Consider the following 13121-nt stretch of genomic DNA (forward strand, 5'->3'; position numbering starts at 1 on the left):
AGAATTTATGAAGGACTGGTATTAATTCTTATTTGAATATTTATTAGAATTCACCAGTGAAGCTGACTGATCCTGGTCTTTGGTTGTTAAGAGATTTTTGGTTATTGATTTAGTCTTCTTACTAGTAGTAATCAGTCTATGTTCAGATTGTCTCTTTCACCATGATTCAGTATTGGTAAGTTGTATATTTCTAGAAACTTATCCATTTCTTATAGTTTGTCAATTTGTTGGCATGCAATTGTTCATAATACGATCAGTTATGATCCTTTGTATTTCTGTTGCATCAGCTGTAACATCTCTTTCATTTCTGATTTTATTTATTTGAGTCTTCTCTCTTTTTTTCTTGGTGAGTCTAGCTAAAGGCTTGGCAGTTTTGTTTACCTTTTCAAAGAACTAGCACTTAGTTCCATTGATCTTCTCTATTATCTTTTTGATCTCTATTTCATTCATTTCTGCTCTCATCATTATTTCCTTTCTTCTAGTAATTTTGGGCTTTGTTTTTTCTTCTTTTTCTAATTTCTTGAGGTGTAAAGGTAGGTTGTTTGAGACTTTTTTTATTTCTTCAGGTAGGCATTTATCACTATGAATTTCTCTCTAAAACTGCCTTTGCCGCATCCCACAAATTTTGGTATGTTACTTTTCCACTTTCATTTGTCTCAAGGTATTTTTTTATTTCTCTTTTGATTTCTTCTTTAACCCTTTGGTTGTTCAGTAGCACGTTGTTTTACCTCCACATATTTGTGAATTTTCCAGTTTTCTACATGTAATTAATTTCTAATTTCATACCATTGTGGTCAGAAAAGATGCTTGATAAGATTTCAGTCCTTTTAAATTAAGACTTGTTTTGGGGCCTAACACGTGATCTATCCTGGAAAATGTTCCATGTATACTGGAGAAGAATGTGTTTTCTTTCAGTTTTGGACGGAATGTTCTGTATGTATCTGTTAAGTCCATGTGATCTAATGGACCATTTAATGTGTATTTTTCCTAATTGATTTTCTGTCTGGATGATATATCCCCTACTACTATTGTATTGCTGTCTGTTTCTCCCTTTAGGTCTGTTAATAATATATTTGCTGTATATATTTATCAATAGGTGTTCCTTTGTTGGGTGCATAAATATTTACAAATGTTATATTCCCATGTTGGATTGACCTCTTTCTCATTATGTAATACCCATATTTGTCTGTTTATTACAGTCTTTGTTTTAAAGTCTGTTTTATCTGATATAGGTATATGTACTCTAGCTTTCTTTTGGTTTCCATTTGGATGGAAACCCTTCACTTTCAGCCTGTATGTATCCTTTCATCTGAAGTGAGTCACTTATAGGTAGCGTATAGGTGGATCTTGTTCTTTTTATCCACTCAGCCATTCTGTGTCTTTTGATTGGAGAATTTAGTCTGTTTACATTTAAAGTAATTATTGGCAGGTATATGCTTATTGCCATTTTGTTAATGGTTTACTGGCTGTCTTTGCAGTGCCTCTCTCTTCCTTTCTTCTCTTGCTCTCTTCCTTTGTGGTTTGATGGTTTCCCTTAATGGTTTATTTATATTTCTTTATCTTTTTTGAATTTTCTATAGGTTTTTGCTTTGTGGTTACAGTGAGGCTTACATATGGCAACTTAGATCTGTAACAGTCTATTTTAAGTTGATAACAACTAAGTTTGATCCTGTTCTAAAGCTCAGCATTTTTACTCTTTCCTTCCCCTCCCCTCATTTTATGTTTTTGATGTCACGTTTTACTTGTGTATCCCTTAATTAATTATTGTGGACTTCCCTGGTGGTGCAGTGATTAAGAATCTGCCTGCCACTGCAGATGCCTGTTTTTACATCTTACGTAGAATCTATCACAGCATTTACCCAATAACAAGGGTTAGCAAACTTTCAAATAATAGAGCTCTGGATCAAGAAAAATGTGACTAGAAATAGACTTGGAGCCAAAAAGACCTAAGATGTGTACAATTTTATATGTGATATTATACAATTCAGTTCATCTCTCTCAACTTCTGAAAAATTCTAACTACTAAAGACTCAACAAGAGGACTTTCCTCGTGGCGCAGTGGTTAAGAATCCTCCTGCCAATGCAGGGGACATGGGTTTGAGCCTTGGTCTGGGAAGATCCCATGTGCTGCAGAGCAACTAAACCCATGTGCCACAACTACTGAGCCTGCGCTGTAGAGCCTGCGAGCCACAACTACTGAAGCCCGCGTGCCACAACTGCTGAATCCCACGCACCTAGAGCCCAGGTTCTGCAACAAGAGAAGCCACCACAATGAGAAGCCTGCATACTGCAATGAAGAGCAGCCCCTGCTCACCGCAACTAGAGATAGCCCACGCATAGCAGCGAAGACCTAACACAGCCAAAAATTAATTAATTAACTAATTAAAAAATACTGTAACCATAATTATTTTTACTACTTTTGTCTTTTAATCCTCATACTAGCTATAATAGTGTTTAGTCCACTTTAGTATATTTTTACCTTTCCAGTGAAATTTGTTCTTTGATATATTTTCTTATCAATTAGCACTCTTTCTTTCCAGCTTAAAGAAATCCCTTTAACATTTCTTGTTAAGGCCAGTTTGGTAGTGATGAACAGCTTTAGATTCTGTTTGTATGGAAAACTATCTCTCCTTGAATTCTGAATGATAACTTTGCTGGGTGGAGTATTCTTGGTTAGTTCTTTTCTTTCAGCACTTTGAGTGTATCAGCCGCTTCCTTGTAGCCTGCAAAGTTTTTGCTGAAGAATCTGCTGATAATCTTATGGGAGTTCCCTTGCGTGTAACAAGTTGTTTTTCTCTTCCTGCTTTTAATATTTTCTCCTTGTCTTTAACTTTTTTTTTTTTACATCTTTATTGGAGTATAATTGCTTACAGTGGTGTGTTAGTTTCTGCTTTATAACAAAGTGAATCAGTTATACATATACATATGTTCCCATATCTCTTCCCTCTTGCGTCTCCCTCCCTCCCTGTCTTTAACTTTTGAGATTTCAGTTATAATGTGTCTTGGTGTGCATCTCTTTGGGTTTCTTCTTTGGAACCTTCTGGGATTCTTGGATCTGGGTGTCTGTTTCCTCCCCAAATTAGGGAAGTTTTCAGCCATTATTTCTTCAAACAAGATTTCTGCCTCTTTCTCTCTTCTTCTGGTATTCCTTTAATGCGAATGTTAGTCTGTTTGATGTTGTCCCTTAAATCATCTGCAGTTTTTTTCATTCTTTTTTCTTTTTGCTGCTCTGATTGGGTGAGTTACAGTACCTGTCTTTGAATTGACTGATTATTCTGCTTCATCTAGTCTGCTGTTGAACCCCTCTAGTGTATTTTTCAGTGAATTATTTTATTCTTTAGCTCTGTAACTTTTATTTGATATACTTTCTTATTTTTTCCATCTCTTTGTTGAAGGTTCCACTGTGTTCATCTTTTCCTTTTCCCAGCTCATTGAGTATCTTTATGACCATTACTTTGAACTTTTTATCAGGTAAATTACTTATCTTCATTTCATTAAGGCTTTTTTCTGAGGTTTTATTTTGTTCTTTCATTTGGAATACATTACTCTGTTTCTTCATTCTGCTTCATTCTCCATGTTGACTGGTTGGAAACAACTACCTCTCCAAGTCTTGAAGGAGCGGCCTCGTGTAGGAGCTGAACCTTGTCTTTCAACCCTTCCCCAACTCTTTGTCTTCTCTCAAACCTTTGTGCTTGTTCAAGCAGGCTGTTACTATTTTTTATTTTGGCTGCACTGCGCAGCATGCAGGATCTTAGTTCTCTGACCAGGGATCGAACCCACGCCCCCAGCAGTGGAAATGTGGAGTCTTAACCATTGGACCGCCAGGAAAGTCCAGCAGGCTATTATATTTTTAATAGCTCCTAGTTGTTGAGGAGGTGCCAAGATCTGTCACTGTCCGTAAGGGGAGGATCTCAGCACCTAGATTCAGGCTGTTTGGAAGCTTGACTCTCAGGCAGCTTTTAAAAGTATGTAAATTGATACAGTTCTATGGAACTGCAGGTGTAAACCCTGCTGGCCAGGCAGTCTGGTGGTGTCCCCTGAGTAACAGTTGCAGAAATCAAGGCACTAGATGAGTATATAAGTTCTCTTCTGTAAGATACTGGTGAGCTGGAACAAGACAGAGAGCATCAAACTGCCAAATTACCTTTCACAAAGACTTCACCAATTTTATTCCCATCAACAGCATAAAAGAGTACCTACCCACTCCCTCCAAGTCCTTGTCAATATATGAAATTATTGCTTTTTGATTTCTCCCAAGTCACTGGGCAAAAAAATGATCTTTGTTTTAATTTTTTTCTCTGTTACTATTGATTTGAGATCTTTTCATGCGTTTATAGAACATTTGAATGTTTTCTCGAGCTGGCATGTTATTAGTTTGAGTAATGCTAGGCTGCTGTATTAGGTTCCTATGGCTGCTATAAATTTAGTAGCTTAAAGCAACACAAAGTTATTATCTTACAGTTCTGGGAATAAGAAGTCTAAAATGGGTCAGCAGCGCATTGTTTCTTCTGTAGGCTCTAGGGAAGAATCCATTTCCTTGTCTTTTCCAACTTCTAGAGGTTGAATTGCCTGCATTCCTTGGCTCATGGCCCCTTCCTTGTATTGTCATCATATCTCACTCTGACCTTCCTGCTTCCCTCTTAGAAGGACCCCTTTCCCGAACAACTCCAGTTTTTCTCGTTGTTTTGAAGTGCAATTTTATTTAATACTAAATTCTCATATTTACTTGAGTCTGTGGCTAGATTTCATTCTGATCCAGTACCAGGACTACAGAGTTTTAATTACTATAGTGTTATATTTTGCTATCTGGCGGCCAAATTCCCAATTATTTCTCTTGTTTGAAAAATTTTTGGCTGTTTTTGCTGATTTCCTTTTCCAAGATTTTACTGGTCAGGTTCTACAAAATACCATGTTGCTTTCAGTTGAGATTGTTTTGAATTTACGGGTTACTTCCTAGAAAATTGACACTTAAAGGTTTGATTCTTCCCATCTAGGAGTATTCTATAGCTTGCTTTTGTTAGTTTGTTAAAGCATCATATACCCTTCAGATGTGTGTGTTTCTAGATTTTAGAGCTGTTGCTGTTGCAAATTTATTGCTTTTTATCTATTATATTTTTTATTGGTTATTGCCATTATGTAGAAATACTTTTGTTTTTGTAATTTGTATGGTAGTTTGTTTCTTCCTTGCCTAAAACCCTTTATTGGTTGTACTAATTTTTCGGTTATTTTTCTCCAGTTTTCTAGGTGAATAGCCACTTTGTAATGGTGACAGTTCTGGTTCTTTTTCTTGCCTTAAATTATTATCTGTGACTGCAAGTACAACTTGGAAAAGTAGCCATTAAACTGTGTAATTGTGATGAACATCTGTCTTTTGTAGGAATGCTCGTATAATGTTTCTGTGATTTTCTAATAGATAACTTTGAGTTGAGTAAGTTTCTCTCCACTTCATTCCTAGATTACAAAGTGTTTCAGTCTCAAATGCATCTTGAGTTTTGTCAGATGTCTTCATAATTTTTCTAAGAGTTTTCTTCTGTACATACATTAAATAGTGAATAACAGTAAGTTTCCTGTTTGAATTATCCTTTTATGTCTGCTTGTGAATATTACAATATTTAGTAGTTGTATATGAAGTTCACTGGTGAAACTGACCAGTAGGTTTGTTTGTTTGTGTGTGTGTGCACACGCATGCACGCACACGTGCATGCATGTGTGTTATTCTCTTCTGCTTTGGATGTCAGAGTTATGCTAGTGCTCTCAAATTAACTGGAAAGCTTTTCCAACTCTTAGAGATGCACTGGTACACTTTATTAACTGGTATTCTTCGTTGAAAATGTAGTAGCACTTGACCTTACTGTCTGACCAACTGACCTTGTTGCCTTTTAGGGGTGACTCTTCAATTTTTCAGTCTCCATGATTGTTATGTCCCTGTGGGTTTTTTTTTTTTTAATTAGTTTTGCCCGAGGCTTATCTATCTTATTAATCTTTTTCAAATAATTAACTTTCAATTTAGAGTTAAAATTTTACTCCTTTTATTTCTAGCTCTTTATTCAGTTAACAACAGCTTTTCTTGTTTTCTAATTGGTATACTCATGGTTATAAATTGTTCTCTTGAGTAAAGCTGAGTATGTCATAGATTTTAACATGTAATGCACTTATACAGAAATACTTTGAAATTTTAAATTTCATTTCCTCTTTAAATCAAGATCTGCCAAGATATTTTCATTTTATTCTATAGTATGCCAATTTTTTTCAGTGTTTGGAAAGAATGGGTATAAAGTTACATATACGAATATATCAATTTAGATCAAACTTGTTTGTTATTTAAATTCTCTCTGTACACTTTTCATTTATTTGAATTATTATCCATAAAACAAACAGAAGAATCTAAGTTAACTATAGAAAATTTTTGTGCAGGTATAGGTTTTTCATGAATTAGGCATGCAGTTGAATCTCTCCCCTTTCCCCTTTGCCATCATTTGTATTTTGTGATAAAGCCATGAGAGAGGCAAAACCTGAGAGAGGCAAAATAAAGTCACTTTTTGGGGTAACGATGGATAAGGTCAATAAGATTCCCAAGTGTATGATAGTGTTTTAGCAAAATCTCAATAAGCCAACCAAACCATATGTTAGATTCATACTTGAACTTGAAAGCAATCAGAGCCAATATTTTTTAAACAAAATATTTGAGATATACAAAAAAAGAAAAAAGAAGAAAAGAAGAAATAATAAAATGGTAGCTCCTACCCAGCTTAAGAAAATCTCATTACTGTACAGGTGATGCCCACGTGTACTCCTCCTTGATCATATCTCTATATTATAGTTCACTTGTGGAATTAATAGCTATCCTGAATTTGTCCTGTATTTCTTTTGTGTTGTTTCTTTTTTCATTCTTTTTTCTCAGCTTTTTAAAAACTGAGATATAATTGACATATTGTGTAAGTTTAAAGTGTACAACCTATTGATTTGATGGATTTATATCACATTATGATTGCCGTTGTAGTATTAGCTAATACCTCTGTTACATTTCATAATTATTATTTCTTCCAGTGGTGGGAACAGTTAAGATCTAGTCTCTTAGAAAGTTTTATGTTTGTAATACAGTTTTATTGTCTATAATCACTGTACTGTGTGTTAGATCTCTAGGAATTATTTACCTACTAGTTGCAGTTGTGTAATTCTTTATATTTTAACTATATATTGGCTGTTTTGTATGTTTTAAAAATTTGATTGAAGGTGATGCATGGTACTTATTCTGCAGCTTGCTGTTTGCATTCCATCTTATGTTTGTGCAGTTTATTCAAGCTGATGCATGTAGCTTATTCATTTTCACTGTTGGGTATAATATTTTATTATATCAAAATACTATAACTTACCCATTCTCCTCTTGATGGACATTTAGTTGTTTGCTGCTTTTCGTTATTACAAACAGTGCTGCTGTGAACACGATTGTATATGCTTCTTCTAGGATGTTCATAGCAGCAAGATTCATAATAGCTAAAGAGTAGAAACAACCCAAATATTCATCAACTGATTAATGGATAAATTAAAATGTGGTCTATACATATAATGGAATATTATTCAGCCATAAAAAGTAGTGAAGTACTGATACATCCTATATCATCGATAAACCTTGAAAACAACGTTAAGTGAAAGAAGTCAGTCACAAAAGACTGCATAATATGTGATTCCGTTTATATGAAATATGCAGAATAAGCAAATTCATAGAGACAGAAAGTAGACTAGTGTTTCCCAGAGTCTGGGGGAAGAGTGTAATGGTGAGTGATTGTTAATGGGTTTGGGGCTTTTGGGGTGGGGGTGGGGAATGAAAATGTTCTAAATTTAGTTTGTGGTGATATTGCACAACTCTGAATATACTAAAACCACTGAACTGTACACTTTAGATTGGTGAGCTTATGGCATGTGAATTATATCTCACTAAAGAAGTGAAAGATAATTTCTAGGACAGTATTTTTCAAACCCAACCCACTAGTAGGTTATAAACCAATTTTAGTGAGTTAGAATAGAGTTTGCAGGGTGTTTTTGTTTTGAGCTATAAGAATTTCTTCATTTATTCTTTAGAAAACAGGGGAGTGGGGAGCTCACGTGGCTAGTTTGAGTATATAAATTCATGAAATGTTTAAGTGAAAACTCATAAATAGCATATTTATGATAGTTATGAATATATAATATTTGGCTGCAAAAAATTCAGTAAATTTTTGTTTGGTACTTTGGTTTTACTGTTTACTTGGGTGATTAGTGATGATTATACCAGAAATGGAATCTTGAAAGGACCCTTGGAAATAAGAGAAGACACTCTAATTTGGCTTTTATCATCTCTTTGTTCACACTCCAGAGTTTCTGTGTCAAATCTGTCAAGCTTTTCCGCTACTTTCTGCCTTTCTCCCAGATTTTTGCCTTGGCTCTGTTCTGTACCACAACCAGATATATTCCTATTTCTAACATTCTGGTGTTTTGATCAGGTTATAAATTGACTCCTTTGGAAGCATACTGCTATTAAAATTTGATCTGTTGTCCATTTCAGTTTATATTAGAGATTTTATAGATGTACTTGGTTAACTTTTATATGCTTTGAGAGCTTTAAAGTACTGATACAGTTTTTGTCTTCTGAATATGAATAGCAAATACTTGAGGCATGAAAATAGATATGAAGAGTTTAAAATCACAGATTGAAACTATTTTAGAACTCTCCTTTTTTGTTCTAGGAAGAATTGTTTTCAGTTTCGAATGTTAATAAGCTGAAATTTCTTTCTGTAGTATTTCTTCAGAGTTTTTATACTATTTTCTTATAACAACCATCAATCAAAGTTATAGTGATTTTGAGCTCTTTACTCGTCATCGTCTTATCCTCATTATCTAATAGTAACTATCTCTGTTTTCTCAAATTTTCTCTTTTTGTTTTTGGTTTTTGTCTTTTTCTGGCAGAGGCTTTTTAATTTATTTTATTGAAGTATAGTTGATTTACAGTGTTGTGTTAATTTCTGTTGTACAGCAAAGTAATTCAGTTATACATATAAATATGTTCTTTTTCATGTTCTTTTCCATTATAGTTTATCACAGGATATTTATAGTCCCCAGTGCTATACAGTAGGACCTTACTGTTTATCCATTCTATATATTTAATAGTTTGCATCTGCTAATCCTAACTCCCAGCCCATCCCTCTCCCACCCCCTCCTGCTTGACAACCACAAATCTATTCTTTATGTCTAAAACTGGGACCTTTAGTCAGTAAAACTGGTGTGTGTGTGTGTGTGTGTGTGTGTTTTGGCATGAGGCTGGGAAAAAATTAGACTGAGGATGTCATTAAAAGGCAATATTTAATATGAGGGGCTTGTGGTTGACAGGCTATTTTTACCTTCCTCTGACAGAGGCTTTTTTCAGTTGTCTGATGTTCATTGATTGACATCGTGCATAAAAGCATAGCATTAGTAAAACATGGGCAGTTTGAGAAAGCCAAGACAATGCAGGGATCAGAAGGAAACTTAAAAACTATAAATCATATAGGGAAGAGAAAAGAAGGCGTAGGAGTCTGTCGAAAAGGAATGTTCTAGAGAGAAAAAAAAAGTATGGGAAAATACGGTAGAAATTTAAAGGATAATGCAAGTTAGGAAGATAAATCTGGAAAGTAGAATGAAACACTTAAAGATGCATAAATAAGAGAAAATATTAAGAAGATTAATGAAGTAGGCCAGTAGATCCAGAATCTGGGGTGGGGGGGAAAGTTCCAGAGAGAGTAGGCAATATGAAGAAGATTGAATTTTCAGTGAATTACAGGAAATTTTCTTACCTGAATGAATCTCTGTTTTGCAAGTACATAGAAAGTACTTAGCAAGATGGATTTTTTTAAAGCCACTCTGGAAATTTCAGAACATGGGGATTAAAGAGAAGGTCCTTCAAAACAAAAAACAAACAAAAACCTTCCAGGGAGAAAAACAAGCCCTATTTCAAAGCTCAGAAGGCATTGATGGACTTGTCAACAGCACCACTGAAAGCTAGAATGCAACAGAGCAATTTATTTTATATCCAGACTGGCAGTCAAGGATGAGAATAAAATAAAATAAAGATAGGACAGATATTAATAAATTTACCTCCCATGCACTCATTCTCCAGAAGTTACTGATAAATGTGCACTATGAAAATGGAGTAAATCAAGATAGAGGAAGACTGTGGGATTGAGGACACAGGACATCCAACACACACAGAGATGACAGAACATTTAAGACATTATGTATGTACTTAAAATTAATACATATAAATTAAGTGTATTTTTTTAATGAAATTTAAAAGTTAAAAATAGGATTTTTTCCCCCTTAGTTGATCAGTTTCTCTTATTGATTTAGAATGAGACAGGATTTTCTTCTGTACCAGCCATGGTCAGGATAGAGACTTATATTTTACATTGAGACCTGGAACTTATAATTCCTTTTTGAATCCTTGAACTGGGAATGATACTTAATAATGTTCGGTTTTATAACTAAAAGCAACTAAACAAATACATATTCTTCCAAAAATGTTGCGAACCTTTAAAAAATAAAATTTTAACTTTACTACTCCCATGATACTTGTGGAATTGTAATATTCCAGCATTTTCATGTCTGTTTTTCGCTACTTATATTTCACTACTTTTCAAAAATTTCTCAATTGTAGTTCTTAAAATGAAATTTTAATTGTAAAAGGCAACAAGTTTGAAATCAGAGAATTTGTTTCAGAAACATGTCTTAATCATAAATTTGGAAATGTTCATTCAGACTCATTATTTCCACTTAGGAGAGTAAGCCAGGTAGTTCCATACTGAATAAATTTCCCAAAGACATGTTTTCACTGAGAATGAACACATTGAATCATGCAGTTTTATAACTACTTTTGTATCCTGGGGGACAAAAAAGTACCAAGAATTGAGGCAGGTTGGAATGGCCACCAGAAATCTAAATCTAGTCATGCTTTCCAAGGTATTTCTTATGTCTCAACAGCCCATGTAACTGATTCTGCTATTATAATTTTCTGTTAAATTGAATCTTTTGAAAAAACAATCTGATGAAACAGGTTTGAAAACACAAATAAAATACTGGAAAATGGGAATTAAAATTCCTTTTCCTACAACTACTGAAAAGAGTGCTTTGGACACTGTTTTTTTTGCTTAAAGCTTTACGAAGCAGGCAGCTTATAAGTGTCAGAGCCTGAATACAGTTCCAAGTCTTTCTGCCTCCCGAACTACTACTCAGTGCTCAAAAATTTTGATACAGCTAATAGACGGCATGTAGAGAAAGGAATCAATTTGAAAGTGTTTAATACATTATAAAACGAGATAACATTTTTACCTGTTAAATAAGCTAAGTTTTCTGAACTTAGTAATACTTAAATAAATACTGGAAGCCCATATGTAGCTGGAGATGTATTTCACTACAACCCTATCAGAAAAGTCATACTATGTAATAATCCTAAAAACTGTTCATGGCCACAGACTGGAAGGAAATAGTCCATATGTTCAGAGTAGAGATCTAACAAAATAATTATTTCCCAAATTTCCTACATTTAACATTTTTTTTAAAATTTATTTTTGGCTGCAGTGGGTCTTCACTGTTGTGCGCAGGCTTCTCCTTGCGGTGGCTTCTTTTGTTGCAGAGCATGGGCTCTAGGCACGTGGGCTTCAGTAGTTGTGGCACATGGCCTCAGTAGTTGTGGTACACGGACACTAGAGCGCACAGGCTTCAGTAGTTGCAGTGCACGGGCTCAGTAGTTGTGGCACGTGGGCTCTAGGGTGCAGGCTTCAGTAGTTGTGGCGAACAGGCTTAGTTGCTTCGCGGCATGTGGGATCTTCCCAGACCAGAGATTGAACCCGTGTCCCCTGCATTGGCAGGCGGATTCTTAACCACTGCACAACCAGGGAAGTCCTAACATGTTATTTTTGTAAATAGGGTAAATGTTTCTATCTTTATCTGGTAGTTTAACTTTAGGGAAATAATTCTAAATACAGAATAAAGATTATCTAAAAATACTCAACAGCTTTATTTTTTAGTAGTGAAAAATTAGAAACAAATGTCCAGCTGAGCAGAATGTACCAGAGTAAATAGTGATACTTCTAAGGGAAATATGTAAGACTTAATAGATTGCATAGGTATGAGGGGGAAAGTTTACAGTATAATAGGCAAAGCCAGATACAAATTTGTTTATAAAGCATGTGATTACCGATATATATTTTTATAAAAATACAGCAAATAACTGGAAGAAGGTCTAGTAGTTTTATCAGCAATTTTGTTTGGATATTGAGATTCAAGTAATTTTTTTCCCTTTGTACTTTTGTATATTTTCCAGATTTTATTTAATCATGTACTGACTTTTTAAAAATGAATATTTTCCTAACATGAGGTAAAGTGATAGGTAATGTTTTCTTTCTTAGGCTGCCACTACATAACATTCTGTTTGTAGTATCTATTAATTGGTCCTGTCTTCTTCTGTCCATATGGAATGAACATGTTTGTATTATTTCTTAGATCTGAAACTCAGCACCGAGGCTCTGCTCCCCACTCTGAGAGTGATCTCCCAGAGCAGGAAGAGGAGATTCTGGGATCTGATGATGATGAGCAGGAAGATCCCAATGATTATTGTAAAGGTAAGATTTTCTGTGAGGAGATACTAAGTAAGATGTGATCCACGTATATGCAGTTTTTCATGTGAATATTTGGTCTATCAGCGTAAACAGTATTGATGCTTTCTGCTTATTGCATCCATTTCTCTAAGTATAGGAATTAGTATTTCCTTTTACTTTGACTTAATTAAAGCTTAGTTTAAATTAAATTTGTTTCTACTCCTTAAAAAAGATAGTGCATATTTACCTTAGAAAATTTCAGAAATATGTTAAACAAAAAGAAAACAAAAGCCGTCTGTAATGCTGTCACCCAGATATAGCCAGTGGTAAGATTTGGTATGTAGACTTTTGAAAAACACCTTTCACTACTCTTTGCTCAAAGTGATGATTGCTAAGATACATTAAACTGGAATTATATATGTATACTTAAACTGTGTCATAAGGTTGCCTGTTATCTTTTCTGTTTCTTTTATGAAATTTTGCAGGATTCTTGGGTAGGATTTTATAACAGAATAT

The 13121-nt window shown here is 34.5% G+C and overlaps 1 protein-coding gene across 1 annotated transcript in view; it reads left to right on the forward strand.

The window, feature by feature from the left end:
* SRPK1 (SRSF protein kinase 1) overlaps nt 1-13121 on the forward strand; it is an 82780-nt gene that overhangs the window by 31726 nt on the left and 37933 nt on the right. Inside the window, 1 exon segment of the mRNA XM_089918839.1 lies at nt 12511-12629. Coding sequence (XP_089774965.1) covers nt 12511-12629 — 119 coding nt within the window.

Source organism: Delphinapterus leucas, chromosome 10, assembly GCF_059928025.1.
Source record: "Delphinapterus leucas isolate spDelLeu-1000000601 "Yukka" chromosome 10, BTC_Dleu_Yukka2, whole genome shotgun sequence".
In the NCBI taxonomy this organism is placed as follows: domain Eukaryota; kingdom Metazoa; phylum Chordata; class Mammalia; order Artiodactyla; family Monodontidae; genus Delphinapterus; species Delphinapterus leucas.